Genomic DNA, 23,241 nt, shown 5'->3' with positions numbered 1-23,241 from the left:
TGTTGTTACAAGACTGCAAGAATATGTAAGATAATAATAGTGTTGTATTGTTTAAAAAAATGTTTTTTAATGTTTATTTTTGAGAGAAGAGAGACAGACAGAGTGTGAGCTGGGGAGGGACAGAGAGAGACACACAGAATCCAAAGCAGTTCCAGGCTCCAAGCTGTCAGCACAGAGACCGACGCAGGGCTCGAACTCATGAACCGTGAGATCATGACCTGAGCCAAAGTCGGAAGCTCAACCGACTGAGCCACCCAGGCACCCCTAGTGTTGTATTTTTAAAAGAAATAATCTTTATGGTGTCTAGATGTATGTCAGATAAACTTTCTCATTAGACCGCTATGTAGCTTTGCAGTTTTTCACTTTGTTCCTATGGAGGCACAGACTTTGATTTCATATAGCAAACCAAGTACAGATGAAGGAATTTCCAAAACTGAGGAACACTATTTTCAAAACACCTGAATTTGATTATATAGTTGACCCTTGAGCAACACAGTTGAAGATCCACATACAACTTTTGACTCCCCAGTAAACTACTAATAGCCTGCTATTGGCCAGAAGCCTTACTGATAACATAAACAGTTGATCAACACATACTTTGTATGTTATATGTATTATATACTGTATTCTTATAATAAAGTAGGTTGAAGAAGAGAAAGTGTTGTGAAGAAACTCATAAGGAGAAACTACATTTATAGTACTGCACTGTATTGGAAAAAATCCACACATGTATAAGTGGTCCTGTGCAGTTCATCTCATGCTGTTCAAGGATCAAGTGTGTACCAATATAGGCAACATTTGTGGGGAACTTTCTATCCAGTTCAACCAACATTTATGAGCATTATGAAGTGCCAGATAATAGGCTAAGAATTACTTTATTTGTATGTGCTGTCTCAGAGTTTTTCAGTCTTTTCATCATTACAACTCTGCCCAAAAGGAGCCTTTTTTAGACTTTTTATCCTAATTCCCGCATACTCCCAATACAGTTTTAATACCATAGTTATACTGTATATTTATTTATCTACTGTGGCTCTTTGAAAGGTCACAAACAATTGTAATATCTAAGAATGACCCCCAAGAACCAATTTTTTATCCCTTGGGTCATGAACTTAGTTTAAGGAAAGTTTTTGTTGTGAAGTAGGGTTAGACACTGTTAATTTCTTTTCCCATGATGTCCATTATTTTTATTATCTGTGGTTCTAATTAAGGAAATTTAAATGGGATTTTGCAGTGTTTCAGAGCATTCTGAAATTGTTTTCCAATTATCCATGGAACAGTTTTGCATACTGTGTGATTCCCACCCCCCCTCCTTTTTTTTTTTTGGGGGGAGAATAATTTGTTTAGAACCTACAAAGAAATATTTTTTATCCTTTTAAAGTGTAAAGAAATGCAGATTTTTCTCCAGCCTTCTCTTACATTTGGGTTTGGCTTGATAGGATTTGGGTACAATTATTTTTGAACTAGGAGTCTTTTCACACCAAGCCATACGCTTTTGGAACTATTTCACTTTCAGACATTTTTTGGACTTCAGAACTTTGAAAGCAGTCATCCACTCATGCTGGAGAACAGAAAGCAGGCACCGTATTCACTTTTCTTTTCCAAAATCTTGTTTAATTTTTACTGCTCAATCTCTTAAGAATCTAGCAGTTCATGCTACTGAGGCTACTTTGTAGGATATTCTATTCCTCAGGACTCCAGGTTCCTAGTGGTTCATATAATCAGTGTTTTCTCAAAGATTAATAAAAGATTTAAAGTTGAAGAGAGAAAAAAAAAGACTGTGTGTATGTGTGTGTGTGTGTGTGTGTGTGTGCACGCATATGCATGTGTTAGTTAACTTCATATTTGGGGGGAAAATGTGATTAAAAAATCCACTCTGTATGGGGTTGGCTAGCCCACTTTGAATGATTTATGGGTAAATAAGGGTTAAGAAGTCCCCTGGGGCGCCTGGGTGGCGCAGTCGGTTAAGCGGCCGACTTCAGCCAGGTCACGATCTCGCGGTCCGTGAGTTCGAGCCCCGCGTCGGGCTCTGGGCTGATGGCTCAGAGCCTGGAGCCTGTTTCTGATTCTGTGTCTCCCTCTCTCTCTGCCCCTCCCCCGTTCATGCTCTGTCTCTCTCTGTCCCAAAAAAATAAATAAACATAAAAAAAAAAAAAAATTTAAAAAAATAAAAAAAAAAAAAAAAAAAAAAAAAAAAAAAAAAAAAAAAAAGAAGTCCCCTATATATTAGGAATCCTAATTAGGTTTGATAATCCTCTGGATAAATAGTTTAACTTGATGGTTCCCAAACTTTGAGTGTAATTAAAGAACTTTTTTAGGATTCTGTGGATCCTTGCATTTTGTCTTTTTACTTCCATTAAGAACGTGAGCGCTGCATAGTTGAAAGCCTCTATGTACCAGTTACTGTGTTAGTATGGTGGTGAACAATTCTTTGTCTGTTTGAAAGACAAATACTCAAAATAAAGGATAATGAGTGATATGTTAGGGTTATGGGAGTGTGCAATGGGGAAATCAAGACTGTTTCTCAGAGGAAATAACATTTAAGCAGAAGTTTGAAGGAATTTTAGGGCTTAGCCCTGAGAAGAGGGTCAGAAAAAGTGTTTTGGGCTGAGTGACCAGCATGTATAAAGGTCTGGATGTGAGAAGCGGTGCACTGTGGCATGGTCTGGGAACTGAAGGAAGAGTGTAATGCATAAAGGAGAGATGATCTTGAGTTGAAACCATTTTTCTGTCTCTTGTGAAATGCAATGCATAATATCAAAATCCACTAAAAAACCAATAGCCACTTTATAATACCTTTACATTTTAATAATCATAGCAGTATCTACAGTCCATTTAGATATGGACAGGGCATTCTTTAGTAGTCTGGAGAGCGCTCTAAGTGTTTGCAGACTCCTTGCAGTAATTGTACAGTGCATAGCTTGGGAACCACTGGCTTAAGTCATTCACTTTTGCCTATTACTGTGGAAGGTGCTTTTTGTAAACTCATATGTTTAGAGTATATTTGCCATGTTGTAATCAGAAGTAGATGTTTTCTGGGGGTCCAGTGCCCCAGAATACAGTAGGGTAGTGAGTAGGTGCTAGAAGACAGAGGGAAGACCAGCTTCCATTAGAGCAGCAGTGCAAGTCTTTCAACACTGTTTGTGTGCCCTTGCCCAATCTTTCAAGTGATGATTGAAGAGCCTGGGTGCTCGGTTCAGCTTTTGAGTTCTGATAAATGAGCCCCGACTGTAAACTGGAAGATAAGGGTGTTTGCAAATTCTTGTGTAAATAAAGCATGGTTTCTCATTGCAGTGGTTACTGACTTCATAGTCTCTGATGAACGATGATGTGAGTTAACAGCTTTAAAACTAGCACCACTGCAGCTTCTTTTTTGGTTTGGATTTATTAAGATACGCGTGTGTTTATTGTTTTATTTGAATGGGGGAGGGGGTGAAAAACCTGAACACATGGAAACCAAGTGAGGTGGAGTTTGAGAAGATAATTCCCAGCCTCACAATTCCCTGTAAAATTCTTTTCCTGTGGGAAACTTTTAATTTGGAAGCATTCAGCCTAATGTGGGAACCAAGATTAACATTTTCTGAAATACTTCTACAAGAAAAGCAGAAATGTACTGTTCAGGAAGCTGAATTTACATAGTAGAAAAATGGCCTGTCTTGTAGTATTTGGTAGTCTTTGTTTATTAGTTGTGGCAAAAAGTTGTGTGCGTGTGTGTGTGTATGTGTGTTTGAGAGAGAGAGAGAGAGAAAGATAGAGATATATTGATTGTGTATTTGTCTTTGTTTCCTTTACATCAAACCAGCAAAGCCCTAGAAAGTGTGTTTTACCACAAACCAGCCCAATACTGGGCTCTAACTATATACAAATAAGTTTTTTTTTGTTTTTTTTGTTTTTTTTTTTTTTTAGCTCTTTGTTTTCTTGCTGAGTAAGCTGTAGTGTTTCCTTTTTCTTTCTTTCTTTCTTTCTGTTCTAGGGGAGGGGAGTGAGTGTGGGAGTAGGAATGGCAAGAAGTCAACATGACAGAGAGCTTCTTCCCTTTTCTTCCCTCTTGACCAGGAAGTTAACTAGGAGTCTTCATGTGTTGTTTTTTATACCGAGTCAGTAATTAGCACAACCCAGTTAGTTATCTTTACACAGAGTTACAGAATTAAAAAGTTGACAGTCTGATGAGCTATCAAACTGGAGTTATGGGAGGAGGGGGGCAGTGAGGTTAGACCAGTGGGATGGTCCTGTTGAATGCCAGTCTGTAGGCTCTGGGGCATCTAGAAGTTTGTAGCTGGAGCCTTGGGAATTAAATGTTATGGAGGAACTTTCACTGGTTACAGTTAGCCTTGGCTGTTAGCAATTATTTTTATCTACTTTAACATGGGGAGAGGGGGAAGGGGCAGGAAACTAAGCTGGCATTATGGTCACAGGAAAGAACAGACTGATTTGGGCCCTTTTCAAACTGCAGACCTTTGTTACTGACCAATGCTTAATTTGGTTTCTGGGTTTTGTTATTTTCTCCCCCTGCCTTTACCTCATTTACCTTAACGACAGCTCCCCCCTCTAGAGCCCAGCGAGGGCAGGCTGCCACTGCGGATTGGGGGGCCGAAAGGTCCAGAGCAAGAAGAAAGTGGGTTGAAAGCAGAGTTCTGTTTAAAGAATTTTCTGCTGGAAACTAGCCCAGAGGGAGTAAAGAGGCGCTTTAATGAGGAGCAGCTGCGGGGCCGACGCAACCCACATGAGACATTTTTTTCCCCTCCATTCCACATTCTGTATAGTTTTTTTTTTTTAAATCATGATTTTGAAATAGCTGTTTTGTAAAGCATGCCTCTCTTTTTCTTCTTCTTGTATGTGATGGGGTTTTGCTTTGTTGTTTTATTTTTTTAATGACCAAATCCTCACTAAAAAAAGCTAAAGGCAGAGCTGCAGCAAAGCCCTGGATGCAATTTGGGCTCACCCTGCTGATACAGAACATTCGGTGGAGAAAACAAGGAGAGAGAACACTGGCCTTTATTTGGAAAAGGGGGCTTATTTCCTGCTCAGACTTCAGTCATCTTGGAGCTGACACAAGCTGCTACAGTGTTTTAAGCTTTTCTCTAGACGAGTGGCTATTCACTTAGGAAACTTGAAAGAACAAAATTTTCTGTCCTGTATTACTAGGGAGACCGATGCTGAACGGCAGCCATTGCCAGATAGGTTGGAATTGCTATTCAGACCCCAGCTTCGTTGAACTCTGTAAAGTGGCTACATGCAAACGCATCCAGGCTGCTGGTGACATGTGAGAGTTGGGGGTCTGTTTTTCATCTGTTTTATTGAAGGGGGACGACATGGGCATCCTTCCAGTTGGAATGTTTCCTGGTTCCATGAGGAGGAATTCCTTGTTTTGTTTTGTTTTGTTTTTTTTCCTCTTTTCCTCGCCTTCCCCATTCCCCATGTGTGTTCGAACATTAACAGTGGAAGAGTGGACTTCGTGTCAGGATTGGTAGACTTTGTCAGAAAAAAGGCATGCATATATCTGTATGGGCCTGATAAGTTGAGTTTATGGAATTATTCATATTAGTTCATGGGATTATTTTATAGGGAAAAAGCCCCCAAAACTTTTCCTGTATTCACAGCCTCCTCTTGTGAACTATATTCTTTCAGAGTTCCAAAACTAGAGTCACTGAGAAAACTACTAAAATAAGTGATAAAGTCCCTTCAGGAGGAAGGCATTCATACAGTTTTGGGAACAAGAGGCAGCTGTTAGATTTATTAGGTTATTTTTAAGAAAAATTTTAACACATACCTCTAGTTCAAGATGTAGGCTATTTTCAAAAAATTGTACTGAGGTAATAACATAATAGAACTACAGATTTCTGAGAGAATTTGGACGATTAGCCCATGTTTCTGGCCTCTGACCAAACTCAACTTGAGCCATCTCAAGAAGGGAGCTATTGAAACTCTTATTTTTAGGCAGTGAGTCTTAATTTCCACTCAGGCTAATAGGGTATATGGTATACTTGTATTACAGTTGAACAGGGATTTGCAAAATTGAAAGGTCTCCTGCCTTAGGAAACAGGGCTCCTTTATTTCTGTCTGTTTCACTTACCCATTTATTTACCCCTTTTCTTCCCATGTCCATAATTCTCCTTAGCCTCCTGGGGCATGAGGGATAATCTGTACCTCAGGATGATTATTTGGGTTGATTTGGCCTGTGTTCTACCAGGCAGAATGCAGTGTGGGGTCAGTAGGGGATTTGGGAACCTATTTGGATTGGGAGACTGACTTTATCCATCACATTAAATTTAGCCTTTTTTGGAACCAGTTGCTTAATGGAATATAGGTAGATGTTCATGGTATTCAGGGTACCTGTACCAGTGTCTGAAGACATGCCCTTCCCCACAACAAGATACCAAATTGGAGAGGCACAGGAAGGACGTAACAATGGCTTAAACAAAGTAGTGCCATACTGGTAGAAATAATGTAGTGCTTAACACGGCATTGCATCTGCTGTTGGAGGGACCAGAGATGGGTGAAATGGTGTGGAGGAGGCTTAATGGAAGATCTCTGAAGCAAGGATGGAAGAAAAGAGCAAAAATTAGAGACATATCAGATGGAAAGGTATTAGAAGATTTTTACACAGGGAGCAGTAGACGAGAGTGGAAGTAATGATTTACGAAGGAGTAAGATAGTTGATGATAGGAGTGGGGCAAACAAGTAGGCCATAGATTCTGAGAAACTTGGATTTGAAGGGCTGGATGCTAATGCTAGTTTCTGAGCAGAAAAGTGACATGATCAAAATTATGCTTGAAAAGTATTATTCTTTAAGTAGTGTGCTTAGTTTTAGCAAGGGATTTCCTGGCTATCCTTCGGAGAGGTGTGGATAGGATGCAGGTGCAGCTGAGATGATAGAGTTGACTGAATAGGTGCCAGGGTTAGGGCAAGACCTAGTAGAGTACTTTCAGTTAAGTACTGTTTTATCTCTTGATAAAAGATCTAGGTAAAGGTAGAGATACAGTTGTAGATGGTACAAAACTGGGGAAACAGATTATAGACAGCAAATTTGGGTCAGATCAGAACAATAGGGGTTTTGGACCCGTTGACTTCTGAGATATTGTGTGGTGCTGAAATTCTGCGATTATGTGAATAGAGTGTAAAAGTTATCTCAATCAAAGAAACTTGGAGAGAAGATTCAGCACGGTGAATTTTAAAAGGAGCAAATGACAGGTCCAATTATTGGGTTCAAAAGTGTGTTCTACAAGCATAGAGTGACTAGTTCATTTGAAAAAAAAGATCTGGCATTTTAACTGTGTGTTCAGTAGCTCATTCAGTAGTAGTATTTTGTAGCTTCTGAAAAAGTGAACACAGCTTTACGCTGCAATGGTAAAAATACAGTATCCACGTACTCCAAGCTCTGTGCTGTGCTGGTAGGATCACGTGTGTTATGTTTGTTTTTTGTTTTGTTTTGTTTTGTTTTGTTTTCATTTCAGGCCCTGTGTTTTAAAGAGGTTTTTGATGAACTAGAATCATCTAGTAGGAGGAGGCCAGATAGCCCAGTGTTGGGATACATGGGCTCTGGAGTCATATGTGGGTTTGAATCCTGCCTTTGCCATCTCCTAGGTGTGAAATCTTAATCTTTCTAAGCTTCAAGGTCCTCATATACAGGATGTGGATCATAATATACCAATACTGTTATACAGAGTAATAAAAGAGATAATATCTATAAAGTGCTTAGCAAATACATAATAAACAGTAAGTGTTTTGAAAATGTTGGTCACTATTATTACCATTATTATCTTAAGTATAGAAGAGCCACTGAAATGGTGAGAAAGTCTGGAAATAATTTTATATTGAGGAATAGTCCAAAGTACTGAATCCTGTAAAAAAGAAAACAAAAGGGTCAGCACAGCCATCTTTAAGTTCTTGAATGGCTACATGTTAGAAAAGTAGAAGGCTTGTTCCTTTTTATTCCAGAGAACAGGACAGCCAGTAAGTGGAAATTTTAGGGAGGCCAAAAAAGTTTTTTTAATGAGATATAATATTAAATTTGCCCTTTGAAGTGTACGATTCAGTGGTGTTCAGTGTGTTCACAGATATGTGTAACCATTAACACTATCCAGTTTCAAAAACATTTTTGTTATCCTCCAGCTCCCAAGAAGCTCTCTACTCCTTAGCAGTCACTCTGTTTCCCCCTCTTCCCAGCCCCCTGGCAGCAATAATCTCTTTTCTGTCTCTATGGATTTGCCTAGTCTGGACATTTCATAAAAATGAAATACACTATCTGGCCTTCTGTATCTGGCTTCTTTCACTTAGCATGATGTTTTCAAGGTTCGTCCGTGTCATAGCATGTTTCAGATCTTCATTCCTTTTTATGACCAAATAATATTTCATTGTATGGATATACCACATTTTACTTCTATCTGTTCATCAGCTTATGGACATTTGGGTTGTTTCTACTTTTTGCCATTATAGATAATACTGCTATGAACATTCTTTACAAATTTTGTGTGGACTTATATTTTCACTTATTTTGGATATATATACCAAGAAGGGGAGGCAGAATTTAAGACATCAGAAAGAAGGAGCTTTCTGATCTTGGGATCCACCCACACTGAAGACTGTTCTATTATTGAAGTAGTGAGCCGTTAATTTTATTTTACTTAACAAGTGCATGGTGTTTATGCGCCAGATACTGTTCTAAGTGCTTTACAGTTATTAAAAAACCCTATGGGGTAAGCACTATTACTAAATTCATTGTTACAATGAGTTTAGTAACTTGCTCAAGGTCACCTATCGAGTAAATGGGGAGCCAGAATTGAAATCCATGTGGTTTGGTTCTAGGGTCTGTACTCTTAATAGCAAGAACAATAAGAACTTCAAGCATTTATTAAATTCTTAACTACTACTCAGGCACTGTGCTTAACTGCTTAGATTCAAGTAGAGACTGGTGATCATCTTTTAAGGATATTTCAGAAAGAACTATCTCATTGGTTAGAAATTGCCTTTAGGGTGTCTTAAATCCCAAGATTTATTTTATTCCAAGGGTGCTATCTGGCCTGAGGCTTTTAAGATGATCAGAATTTGTATCAAGAAGGAAACTGTGAGTGTGAATGATAAGTATTATAGGAATTCAGTTAATAAGACTTGTCAGAACATGGTAATTAGTTATATATAATTTAAGAGCATTAACTAAAAGTGACTTTTGAGATTATGAGTGGAAACCTTGGAAAAATTGAAGAATTAAAGTTCCATGGGAAAATGATCCCACTTTTCAAATGTTCAGTTTCAAGTACTGCAGAGTAGATTAGAGTAAGTAGATGACTTTTAGTGAACTGAGCATATGCAGGTGGAACTGTTTATGGGGGCACATGAAGGTAGTTGTTTAAAATCAGATGAAGAATGACAACATAACACATGTACATGAGAGAAAAGAGCAGTGCAGCTCAAACTTAAACTTTAAGCTGTCTGTGATTGATGGGGAGGAAGGAGAAGAGGAGTCAGCAATCTAGACTAAGGATTTACCAAGCTCTGAGATGGAGTCCTAGAAACCAAATGTGAAAGGATTAAAATGATAGAAGGTCTGGTCAGAGACACTTCTACAGGAAAGAGAATTTCTTTATGATGAAATTTCAGACTGAACTTGACAAGGGGAAAGAAAGTCATTGTTCTTAGAGCATAGTTTCTGGACGATAATTGGAATGCAAATTTTGTTACTAAGGGACAAGTAAGTAGATGGAAGAGAAAGGGAAAGTATCTGTGAAATTAGGCCACAGTTAAAGAAGTTTGGTTGTGACCGAAGAAGAATTTGGAAAGGGAAATGGGGCTTAGTGAAAAATGTAGGTTAAGAGAGATTTGTATGTGTTTTAAGGTAAAGAAATAGACTGATTGATATCTAGCCCTCTAGAACATTTTAAATAAGAAATGAAGTCTTTATTAACAGTATGTCTAGTTTCACATAAAAATAAGATGTAGTTCTATATATGGACTTTAGGAGAGTAAGTCATTTGTATATCATATTATCTCACCTAGAGTAAAAACCTCAAGCCTTCTTCATGGTGGTTTGCAGGCCCCTCAAGATCTGCCTCCCAGTTAACGGCTCTCATCTATTTTCTGCTACTCTTTTTCTTAATCCCTTTGGTAGAGCCACAGAGGTCTCCTTGCTGTTCCTCAAACATGCCGTGACTGTTTCCTATTTTAGGTCCATTGCATTTGCTGTTCCCTCTGCCTTGAACACACTTCCCTAAGTTACCTGCATGGCTAGTCCCTCACTGCATCAAGGTCTTGACTCAAATGTGCCCTCTAAGTGAGGCCTTCCCCAATTTTCCTATTTAAAACCAAAATACTTCATTTTATCTACCCCCTACCATTCCCAATTCCATCCCTTCCCATCCCCCTTTCCAATTTTATTATTTTTTTCATAGCACTTAACTTGACTGAACAAATTATGTATTTGTCTTTGTCTTCCCTTTCGAGAATTTAAACTCCACAAGTTCAAGGACTTCCCTAGCATTAAGACAATGTCTGGCATATAATAGGCACTTATAAATGTTTGTTGGGTGAATGAATGAGTGCAGTATTCTTTGCAGAAACTGATGTGAAAATATTTTTCTTCGTCATCATTAACATCGTTACTAGTAAGCATGTTGGATGCCATATATAGAATTGGGTTTCATACATTTGCTTACCCAGGAGTTGGCAGATTTTCTATAAAGCACCAGATAGTAAATATTTTTGTGAGCTAAATGGTCTCATCACAGGTGCTTAGCCCAGTTATTGTAATGCAGAAGTAGCCATAGACAATCCATAAATGAATGAGCGTGGCTGTGTTCTAATACGACTTAATTTATGGACACTGAAATTTGAATTCTTGTAATTTTCAAATGTCACAAAATATTAATCTTGTTTTTGACATTTTTCTAGCTATTTAAAAATGTAAAAACTATTTTCAGCTCATAGGCCATACAAAAACAGACAGTGGGCCATAGTAGGCCTGCAAGCTGTATTTGCCAGCCTCTGCTTTCACCGGTTTCTTAGACATATCTTAGTTGAAACTTATTTTTCTGTACTTGCTAGGGAGCAAACAATGCAGATTAAACCCTAGTCTCACATAATTCGGGAATACTCTTGGTTGGCTCCAGAAATGTTCATATTGTTTCATTTTTGTTTTCCTGGGAGCCTTATGTTTTCTTTGTATGTTTATGATACTAATATTTAAATGAATTTGCATTCTCTGAGCAGATGCCACATGATAGTGTTGGGGAGGCGGTGGTGGTGCAATAGTCCAGGAACAAAGATGGGCAAAGCCCACCCAGGTTTAACAGTTTTCCATTATTTACGAGGTAAATAATTCCCAAATGGGTAAATCAAGAGTTGTCAGCCAGGCATAACGCCCATAGGACTACCATTATGAATGAGAATTGTGTTCCAGTTTTGAACATCATCCATAACAGTCTTCTTAAATAAGTTACAAATGCTTTTAATAATATAGCTGAGGGTTAATTTTAGCTATGCTACATTTGCAGTTTTTGTTCTTCCACTTAAAAAAAATCAGAAAATAACGTATTCTATTATCAAATCAAGCTGTGATTTGCATAAAGCACCATATTTTCCTCAATAAATACAAAGGGAAAAAAATGGTTTTCATTTGCAAAACTTTTTAACATAACCCATAACCTTAACATTAGGCTTTCACATACTTGATTTTGTAAGTTTCTTACACCAGTCCCGCAATGTGGGTACCCTTTTCAACTATTTAAAATGTGAGAGAACTAATAGTGAAGTTTAGCAACGTGTCCAAGGTCGCCACATCAGGACTCACTCTAAACAGGTCTTCTGACCATATAAAGTGCAGACTCTTTTACAGAAACTTCAGCCAGTCTTTGGTTTTAGTGCTGTGCCCTCCCCTTACTACCTCTCCATCTCCTAGCTTCACCCACTCATGATGATGCTCAAAACTCTAGCTGCTTCTGGCTCTGCCCTGCTTACTGTACACACATCTGGGAAGAGGAGAGGAGGCTGTCACTAGTTACATGACTACCACCGGAGCTACCCACCAGCTCTGTTTCCTCCTCCAGGTGTGTTAGCTACTGCATACTTCTTCTGGGCAGGTTCTGTCTCAGTTCCTTAACATCTGGTCCTCCTCCTTTTCTTAATAACTGGGACCTCTGAAGACCTCACCTTGCCAACTACTGGCTAATGAGACATGTTGGGTATGATTGAACAAAGGCAGGAAGGAGGAAAACACAACCCCAGTGCTTCACGTCTGGGCGATAGGGAGAATCAGGACCCAGAATCTGCACATTGTGAGCTGTGTTGGGAGCTGGTTTTGAGGGGGAAGATTTCGAGTTTGGTTTGTTTGCTTACTTATTTTTCCTTAGAGTTTGGTTTAAATGTGTCATCTTTAAGGTAATGATGGAGCAGCCTTGTAGACTTCGTTTTCTATCCTCCAGAAAGTAAAATAATGTAGAAATAGGTTTATTCAAATATCTGGGGCAATGGCCAAATGGTAAAATTTACAGTTAGAATCAAAGTCTTTGTGTTACTTTTAAACGCTTCTTAAAAGCCTGTGTGGCTCAGACCATGTTGGGGAAAGCCTTTTTTAATGCTGTTTAGAGAATGTAGTATTGTCATAAATACTACACACAATTTGGGATGGTTGTATATATCTTATGATTCAGTGGGTGGCATATAAAAAGCTCCCTCAACACACCATGTGGAGAATGTTACAGAATGTTATTCTTTTTTTTTTTTTTAATTTTTTTTTTCAACGTGTATTTATTTTTGGGACAGAGGGAGACAGAGCATGAACGGGGGAGGGGCAGAGAGAGAGGGAGACACAGAATCGGAAACAGGCTCCAGGCTCCGAGCCATCAGCCCAGAGCCCGACGCGGGGCTCGAACTCACGGACCGCGAGATCGTGACCTGGCTGAAGTCGGACGCTTAACCGACTGCGCCACCCAGGCGCCCCACAGAATGTTATTCTTAAGTTGTTGTGCTTTTTTCACTTTGGTGTTTGTATGGTACCTTAGATATTTTTTATGTCATTTTAATTATATTTTGTGATTTTTTAAAAATTTGGTTAAAAAAGCTGCCTCCTGTTTATATCTTAACAGATTTAAGTTAAACAAAGAAAAAAGCCCCTTTGAGCTTTTTCCTATACCTCTTTTTTCTTTCCTATTCCTGTACCTCTTTTTTCTTTCTCCATCACAGGGAAATGTAACTCCAGAACATAACCCAGAAATCTAGGTATAGGCCAGTCGATGTCTCAGTGGAAACACGAAAAGAAGAACTTACTATTTCTCAGTGCCTAATTGAGAGAAATCACATGGTATTTTAATATATTTTGAACTGGAGAGGGTAAGAAAGTCAGTCCATGCATTATCATGTGAATCTTACCTTAATCCTATCAGATGGCTTAGTCAGGGTGAGAAAGCTAATGAAATCAACAGTGGTGCACAAAAAAGTGCTGTTATGCCAATACCAGCCTGTACCTATGTGAAAAAAGCTGTGGCTCATTTTGCCTTTGATAAGGGTTATGCCGACTGGCCATGGCAGACCATGCTGGGTAACCCACCTGGTATTCTGTCACCTACCAAGACTCAAAAGGACATGAGAGTGTGTGGTTAAGTTCTCTAAGCACTTCTGAAGTAGGGCAGTTTTATAGGTTGTACCTTTAGATCTCTCAATTCATAATCTAGTGTTTCTTGAATGGACTGCACTATCTTGTTAAGCTTTTGGACTTACAAGAATTCAAGTGTTTTCATGGACTCTTTTCTTTTCCATGCAGATGTCTGGAGGGCTTCTTGGGAGAATATTGTCAACATCGAGACCCCTGTGAGAAGAACCGCTGCCAGAATGGGGGGACGTGTGTGGCCCAGGCCATGTTGGGGAAAGCCACATGCCGATGTGCCCTGGGGTTCACAGGTGATGACTGTCAGTACTCAACTGCTCACCCCTGCTTTGTGTCTCACCCCTGCCTGAATGGAGGCACCTGCCATGTGCGTAGCCGGGACGACTATGAGTGTACCTGCCAAGTTGGTTTTACAGGTAACGATGTGACCCGGGGCCACGTTTTCCTAATCTCAGCAGATACCTTTCTTTATCATCTTTTAGATCTTGACATGTTGCTTTTAAGGATCCTCTAACTCTGGTGCCTGTTTAACATTATGGTAAGGAACTCGAGTGTTCCAGACAACTATCTTTAACTTCCTTTTGAGAGTTCTAAGAGGGGAGAAAGAAAGTGTCAAATACTCAGAAGTATTTGACTGCCTAAAGTGTATATATGTCAAGATGGGGGATCAGAACCGTACTTCACCGTCACTAGAAGAAAAGCCATCTGCACTGTTGATTACTTGCTTCTTGAAATCTCTACCTAGATATTCAGGGCACTGGCTTTTCTGGTTTTCTGTGCTCCATTCCGTTATGATTCTGCATTGCCTTGTCCTCATCCATTAAATTTTTGTGTTCCTTGGAACTCTGTGGTGAGGCCTCTTTTGAGCCATATCACAGCTCCCCCCCCCCCCCCACCCCGAACCTTCCTGTCTCCGGTGGCCTCAGCTGTCATTGTCTTCATCAGTTGCTGGTGACTCTTACAGTCATCCTTTTCACTCCACCCCCTCCCTGACATTCAGGCTCATACTTCTGACTATCTGTTGCATATTATCCTTGGAAATTTGACAGGTACCTCATACTCAACATGCTGATATAAATGGGTCATAGTCAGATGAGGGACATGTAAAAAAATATTCCAAACTAGACTCCCCCTTTCCCTTATAACACTTAGACTCAGGCACCTGACCCAGTCCTTGAATCACCTCTCACCTGACTACTCCTCTCCATTCCTTCTGCTCTGTAGTTGAGGTCTACCCTGTCCATGTTGGTGATAGGTTAGCTCTCCACCTGGGCTCCTGCAGTCATTTCCTAACTGGTTTCCTTGCCTTTAGTTTCTCCCCATCTTGTTCACCTGTCACATTGCCACATCTTTGACCATAAATGCAAATCTTGTCACAAACTCACCTGCTTACAGTGCCTAATGACTTTTTATCATCCGCAGAATAAACTGCAAACTCTTTTATATGGCTTCCTTAGCCCATCATAGTCTAGACCTTACATCTTTTTTTTTTTTTAAGTTTATTTATTTTGAGAGAGAGAAAGAGCACGAGAGCAGGTAAGGGGCAGAGAGAGAGGGAGAGAGAGAATTCCAGGCAGGCTCCCTGCTGTCAGCACAGAGCCAGTGCAGGGCTCAAACTCATGAACTGTTGAGATCATGACCTGAGCCGAAATCAACAGTTGGATGCTTACCCAACTGAGCCACCCAGGAGCCCCAGCCTTACGTCTTTTTATAGCTTCACTTCCCACAAGCATCTAGCTCTAGTCACACCAACAACATTCTCATCATTTCCTGAAAATGTCGTACTTACTGTTGCTTCTATGCTGTTGCACACCCCTTTGCCAGGAATGCCCTTTTCTGCAGTTGGTGATTGCCCAATGTTGTTTAAAATTCTGTCTTAGTGACTTTTTCCTATTCCTTTAGGCAGTTAGTCTCTATGTTCCATTATTTGATGTGTCACATTTTATTGTAATAATTTTTTTACATGTTTCTCATCTGCCTAGATCATGAGTTCTCCACAGGTGGGTCTGAGCTTTATTCAAAATGAACTGTAGATACTAAGTTAGATGAGGAAAGTGGAACCATTCACCAGTTTGTCCCCCCCGACACCAGCAATTATGTAAATCTTATAAGCAAAAGTTAAAAACATACTCAGTAAACTAGATTGGGTAGGTTAGTTTGGAATACTTTTTCTACTGATTTGTTATTAAAAGGTGTTGGTAAGGGTAGAGGATAGTTAGGATGATCTGTTATCTTCATCATGACCATGACAGCATCGATGCTATGATTCATTGAAGAGATTTGGTAGTTAAGAGAAAATTTTTTTCCTGATTGTCAGTTTGAAATTGTTTTGCTCTGCAAGCAAAGGGAAGGCATACCTGTTTCAAACATTTTAATCCTCACTAGTGGTAATGGCAGTAATGTCTTCTTAATAATTAAGATGTTAACTCTGAAATGATCCCCAAATTAAAGCTTCTTCTTTTGCCATTAAAAGGGATCCTTTCTTGGTGTTCTGCAGGGCTCTGATCATTTTTACACATCTGCCACTTTTGTCTGTCTTCAGGAATCACCACAGGTTAAGTTACCCTTTTCGTTTTGTGGTAGCCCTATACCCCACCTAATCAGACCTTCTTAGCTTATCTGCACTCATAGTTGAAAAAACAGAGGTAGGAACTTAGTGCCTGTAGGTATCATATATGGGAAGCCAGGTTCAAGGACCTTTCTGTTTTAGTTGTAGGCAAATATTCTCATACACACAGTTGCTAGAAGGAACCATTTTTATCTCTTCTCCACTGTAGATGTTTCTCTCAGAGGAATGAAGAAAAAATAGGAAGAGAAATTTCAGTTCCTCCTTTTTCTCTCTGCTTAGCACCCTGAGATACATGTGCTATGCCCAAAATTATACTGCACCTCTCCTGTTTGATTTGACATTCCTTGACAGACAGCTAGCACTTCTCTGTGCTTGTGTGTCACCTCCCTCTTCTTTTAGAAAAGCTGTCATGGCTCTTGTTTGTTTTAGTTTTTTGTTTTTTGGTTTATTTTAAATTAAAAAAAAACATTTTGTTTTTATGAGCGAGCACACGAGCACTAGAAGTCTATATGAATACCAAATTTACTAATAGCATGGGAATATTTTTTTTTCTCTGTCTTTCTACCTCAGAGAATTTGCTTTGCTTTCTTGGAGTCATGCCTTAGGATCCAGCATATCAGTCTTCTGACCTCCTCTCATATTTTCCTATTTGAGAGTCCACAAGACTTACCTTTCTAGACCTTTATTCTCACGATAACTTACAGCTTTTTTCATATATAAGTAGCTAGAGATTTTTCATCCTCTTCAAACACATCAAGCAAAAATGTAGCAAGACCACAATTAAAATATTTCCCAGAATATGTATGTGGGTTTTATTTAAAGGAAATAGAAGTACCACTGACTTGGTTCTGTCATATAAGAGATCTGTTTAGTAACTATGTATTATGGAAAAGATCAATGCATTTTATTCACTCAAAGGACACGATTTGAGAGCCTCCTGTGGGGATCCAGCCCCTGCCCATGTGGTAGGTGATATAGTAAAAGGAAACAGCAAATTTGGGGTGTGTGTATACATGTGCAGATCCGTGAGAGAGAGAGAGAGAGCAATTTAGGGAGCTGAGAAGGGCAATAAGGTAACTTATGAGTAGAGTTGTCAGGTGGGAGTTTACTAGGTGAACAAAAAGGAAGATGGCATTCCAAACAGAGGAGCAGCCTATGCAAAGGCAAGGTGTGAGACAGTAGATAGATCCAGACCCTTCTTTGCCACCAAAGGGACTGATGGGCTCCTATGAGGATGGGCTTCATAGGATTAGCCTACAGTCCCCTCCATGTGCTCCACTGAGGCTTTGTGTCTTGGTTGAGGGCCCGAGGGAGTGCCTGTGTCACATGATCTTGAGGAAGCTCTGATTTGGGCTTCCTGTGAATTTCAAAGAGCTTAGGACATTCTGTACACAATAAATGATGTTGGATGGGTGGGGGATGTGGGATGTTGAGGATGAGACTGGCTCCCACTTCAGTGGGCAGCACTGAGTCTGTTCTGTTTCCTTAGGTAAGCTGTGCCAATGGACCGATGCCTGCCTATCTCATCCCTGTGCAAATGGAAGTACATGCACCACTGTAGCCAACCAGTTCTCCTGCAGATGCCTCGCAGGCTTCACAGGACAGAAGTGTGAGACTGACGTCAATGAGTGTGACATCCCAGGACAGTGTCAGCATGGTGGCACCTGCCTCAATCTACTGGGTTCCTATCAGTGCCAATGCCCCCAGGGCTTCACAGGCCAGCACTGTGACAGCCCCTATGTGCCCTGTGCACCCTCCCCCTGTGTCAATGGAGGCACCTGCCGGCAGACTGGTGACTTCACATTTGAATGCAACTGCCTTCCAGGTAAGGAGAGCCTCCAGTGTCCTGGGATTGGGGGATACACCTCCAGCACAGAAGGAGGGTGGTGGGTGTGGCTCAGTTGCTGCTTTAGGAAATACCCTTCTCAGCAGGGAAAAGGGGAAATAAGAATTTTGTGTGGAGTGGGTTGCTGGTGAGGGAAGAGTTTTATGGGCCAATGTGGTCCATAAACTGAGTAGGGGGTAATTTAACATGTCAGAGTTTATGATGATGAGTGGCTAGGAAATTGTTTATTGTCCTTTTTGGAGGAACAGTAAGAAATAAAAGAAACAGTTCTGAGAAAGAAATAGATAGGCCTGTGGAGTGGAAGGGAACAAATGAGAATTAGATGTTGAAAAATATGTCTGATTAATAAAGTACTGTAAACTGAATTGACAGTAATAGTAGGTGAGCAACTTTCCTATATGCTTTCACTTCTGAAGGAATAATAGATTATTTTCCTACCTACCTAGATGCACCTGCCTGTCCTTTTGTAATGTTCCCTGGGCTCCTGGCCCTCTCCATATGCTCTCTGTGACTTGGGATAACCTTGCCCTGACTTGAAGCTAGAGAATTTTGGAACTGGGGTGGTGCTCTCTTACTCAATGGGCACTTTTTGATGAATGCTGATGAATAAGGTATGGCACAACCATACATAACTCCAAGATAGAAGCCAAAAAAGGAGCAATGTATGGAAGGAAGCTTGGAGCCCAGCGTTCCATAGAGATGGAGAAGGGAGCAAGCCTGGCCAATTCACTAACCCCTTATAAAATGATGAGGAGGCTGAAAACAGAATTTTGATTGGGAACAGAACACAAGCAGCTGGAGCAGATGAGCAACAAAGCTCTGTTGCAACTAAGCAACAAAGATTCTGTTTTTATACAAATATCCTTAGTACAAAAACAAAAGAAGGAAAACTGTAGGGGGGAGTAATGTGCTAAGTAAGCAGAATTGCCTCAAAAAGAAGTTGTTCTAGCCACTCTTTCAGAATGGGCATCTTAGAATCTGGTGTTGTGGATATGGTTCACATATAATGGGATTGTGTGTTTTATCTTTTGGGGATTAAAGGTCATATGTTGGTCCTTGGTACAAAGCCAAATGGCAATTTATTAATTTCATTCAGTAAAAATCTATTAACTGCCCCTGTTTTCTAGGCACTTGAACTGTGTGCTTGGGATAGGGCGATATAAGACACTGTCACATAATAAAAAACTTTATACCATTTAACTGTAAGCCACAAGAACAAGTTTTTAAATGTATTGCTTTCAGTTTCACTTTCAATGAAGAATAGATAAAGTAGTCATTCTAGACACTAAATAAATTTAATTGATAGAGTATTACTGTCGTCCATATTGTCTTGTAGAAGAAATAACTGAAAGATATCCTTCTCCACTCCCATATTTGTTGGCTCTATTTTAAGGGTTAAAGAAGGAAACAGAAATGTAAACAATTTAACTTTATACATATTTTAATAAATAGTCCAAATGGTTAATAATTGAGGTGAGCACAATTTATTGTTGAAGGCTAAATGTGTTTTTTCAGTTTCAAGAAAATTACTTTTAATAGTTGCCCAGAACAAAAAGGTTGATTTGGCAGCGGAATACTGACGGGAAGTTAGAGAAGTCAATAAAGGAAGTTTTTAGCTAGGAGAGAGTGATTATTCAGTCCCATAGTCTCTGCATTGTTATCCATTAGCCATGATAAGAACCTTAGGGAATTCTGAGAGTGTGTCCAGGAAAGGATCTGTCAAACGAGAATAGTATCTCCTCCTTGAGAAAGGAAATAACCAGGGATTCCACAGCTGAGAGGCTGCCAGGGCTCGTGGGATGGAGTAAGGAGATCTTGGCTATCTTTTATGCTCTGCTTGTAATTTAAAGCAAGACATTTGTTTACTCACTGATGAAGTGTGTGTGTGTGTGTGTGTGTGTGTGTGTGTGTGTGTGTGTATGTGTGTGGGTTGGGTTTTGGGATAAGGATGCAGGGGCGGGGAGAAGAGTTGGCAAAGAGAAAACTAACATTTATTCAATGCCTTTTATGAGTCAGGCACTGTGCCAGGTACTTCTGCATCCATTAGCTCAATTACACAAAAACCTTGGGGATAGGTATTATTTTCTAGTTTTCCCGGGTGAAATAGCTCAAGTTTGGAGATGTTAAGTCATTTACCCAAAGTTGCACAGCTGACATGTGGTCGGGCTGAGTCTTAAAACCCAGACAAGTTATTTCCAAAGCCTGTGCATTTTACTGAATCACAGTGCACTGCTTGTCTGTCCCTGAAGGTGCTTTGAAAATGTGTGAAACTTTTTGTTAAATGCTTTTGAGATGTTTGGGTTAAAAAAATAGAAAGTACTTCGAATTATGATCAAATACTTTTTGTTACATTCCAGCCTATGTATGGCACCATGCAGACATTTAAAATAGTTAAGTAGGCTAGTTCTTGCCTTTCAGGATCCCATGATCCAAAACAGATGACATTAGCTTAGACAATGGATAAAAAGAAATTTAAAAAGAATTCAAAACAATGGATGATGCAGTAACACTGTGAATAAATACGTATTTACACAATTTGTAAGATTTTATGCTCACTGTTTTTATGTCCCAGGTAGAGTTTGGAGAGTATTAACCTTATTTCCATACAGAGAAATAGTGTCTGGAGATTATTTTTTCTTAGCAAGTCCTTTCCATAATGCAATATCATTCTCTTTGCCCCACCTTCCGTTATGCTCGCTCCACACTATTTGAGAGACTAAAATGTTACTTACTTAAAATAATCATCACTCTCTCGGGGCGCCTGGGTGGCTCAGTCAGTTAAGTGTCCAACTTTAGCTCAGGTCAGATCTCATGGTTTGTGAGTTCGAGCCCTGCGTCGGGCTCTGTGCTGACAGCTCAGAGCCTGGAGCCTGCTTTGGATTCTGTCTGTGTGTCTGTCTGTCTGTCTGTCTGTCTACCTCTACCCTGCTTGTGCTCTGTCTCTGTCAAAAATAAATAAACATTAAAAAATAATAAAAAAATAATAATCACTCAATGTAAATAACACCCTTATTTGAGGAGAATCGTTATTTCAAATGAGAAATATTGAATTGAATGGAATTGAATTGAATTGAATTGAAAATATTCCTTCTTCAAAGGAGAAATCAAGTCAGCAGGAGGGGAAAAGGTTTGGTAAGGTATTCTGCAGCTCCTGTGTGCGCTTCCTGCCACATTTCAAGTCTTTGCACTTTTAATTGAGGCCTACCCTGATCACCCTATTTCAGATTGTAACCAACCCCTATCCCCTTAATTATTGGCCCTGGTCTACTTTTTCTTTTCTTTTTCTGTAACACTTATCATCTGCTTAGTATATAATTTGTGCTATATAATTTACCTCATTATGTCTATTGTTTATTGTCTGTCTTCTCTAAATTCTGCTGCTTCTTTCTCTCTTCAGAGTAAAAGCTAGGATCTTTGTTTTTGTTCAGTGATGTACCCCAAGCACCCCAAAACAGTGCCAGGTTCATAATAGGCATTCAAATATTTATTGACCAACTGAGTTTTAGTATAATATCATAGTATTTTGTTGTTGTTGTTTCAAGTTTTTATTTAAATTCTAGTTAGTTAACATATAGGGTAATATTGGTTTCAGGAGTAGAATTCAGTGATTCATCACTTGCGTATGACACCCAGTGCTTATCACAACAAGTGCCCCTCTTAATACCTGTCACCTGTTTAGCCCATCCCCTGCCTACCTCCTTCCATCGAAGGAAACAATCAACAAAAATATAGTATTGAGAATGTAATTTTGATCTCCTCATTTTCTTCCTGGAATCATACTCTCCTTTTGTTCTTGTGTGATATGATACTGGATAAGAAGAATTTTAGAGTACTTTTCAACTCTGAAAGTCAGTGAACCAAGTTGGTGATTATATTCAAATGGTCAAGTTACAGTTCTTTTCCTGCAAAGGACACTATGATTTCTGTGAGTTGATTTTTAAATTTTTATTATTGAAGTATAGTTGACATACAATGTTATATTAGTTTCAGGTGTACAACATAGTGATTTGACAATTTTGTGCATTACACACTACTCACCTTGGTAAATGTAGTCACCATCTGTTGCCATACAACATTATGACAGTATCACAGGCTACATTTCCTGTGCTGTACTTTTCACCTCCATGACCTTATTTATTTTATTACTGGAAGTTTGTATGTCTTCATCCCTTTTACCTATTTTGCCCACCCCAACCCCACTTTCTTTCTGGCAATTACCAGTTTGTTCTCTGTATTTAAGAGTCTGTTTGTTTTGTTTTGTTTTTTTTTTTTTTTTTTTTTTTTTTTTTTCAATGTTTATTTATTTTTGGGACAGAGAGAGACAGAGCATGAATGGGGGAGGGGCAGAGAGAGAGGGAGACACAGAATCGGAAACAGGCTCCAGGCTCTGAGCCATCAGCCCAGAGCCCGACGCGGGGCTCAAACTCACAGACCGTGAGATGGTGACCTGGGTGAAGTCGGACGCTTAACCGACTGCGCCACCCAGGCGCCCCTTGTTTTGTTTTTTAGGTCCCACATATAAATGAAATGATATGGTTTTGGTGTTTCTCTGTCTGACTTATTTCACTTAGCGTATGCTACCCTCTAGGTACATCCACGTTGTCACAAATAGCAAGATTTAATTCCTTTTTATGGTTGAGGAATATGAGTTTAGTATTTTAGTATCATTGTAAGACTCAGAGGTAATTAAAACTGCAAAAACAACTCCTCTTATGTGACAGAGGAAGAAGTGTTTCTCCACAGAGGAAAGAAAAAAGGAATATATTCAAGAGGGAACTAATAGAATCAAACCAAGGAACCATGTTTTCGTCTTCTTGGATGATCAGCTGTTAATAATCCAAATCCTTCATGGGCTACCATTAAGTAAGTCTTTAACAGAAGCCCTGAGGAGGGGCACTTACCCAGAATAATTTTAACATAACAACAAAATAGAAAATAAATTATTGAATCATTGATTCCCAATACTTTTGGGTTAGGACCAGTTAGTGGGGAGAGAATGAGTTAGGCTGGTTTTGGGAAGCAGCACAAGTAATCAGAGAACAGTGGGTTGTTTGAATTTATTGGCCATGCCTTGTGAATTTACAGTTGGACTGGCCGGTCCCCAATGTACTTTCCCTTTTTCTTTCTCTCCCACACCTCTCTATTCCTCTATGATTTTTAAAAAATTTCACAAAAAGCTGTCTGATCTGTCTACTCCAAACGATGGAGGTTTATTCCTTATAAACTACCTCTGGA

At 39.5% G+C, this 23,241-nt stretch overlaps 1 protein-coding gene across 2 annotated transcripts in view; it reads left to right on the top strand.

Moving 5' to 3' along the window:
- The window catches only part of NOTCH2 (notch receptor 2), a 164,911-nt gene that overhangs the window by 55,826 nt on the left and 85,844 nt on the right, over window positions 1-23,241 (top strand). For both annotated transcript variants that reach the window (XM_086717958.1, XM_086717959.1), the window contains exons 3-4: window positions 13,748-14,007; window positions 17,650-17,985. In XM_086717958.1, the coding sequence (XP_086574084.1) occupies window positions 13,748-14,007; window positions 17,650-17,985 (596 nt within the window). The remainder of the gene's footprint in view (window positions 1-13,747; window positions 14,008-17,649; window positions 17,986-23,241) is intronic.

Source organism: Puma concolor, chromosome C1 (assembly GCF_028749965.1).
Source record: "Puma concolor isolate L17-30 chromosome C1, mPumCon1.1.hap2, whole genome shotgun sequence".
Lineage (NCBI taxonomy): Eukaryota > Metazoa > Chordata > Mammalia > Carnivora > Felidae > Puma > Puma concolor.
The sequence above is the reverse complement of the archived record's forward strand: the minus strand, read 5'-3'. Positions and strand labels throughout refer to the sequence as shown.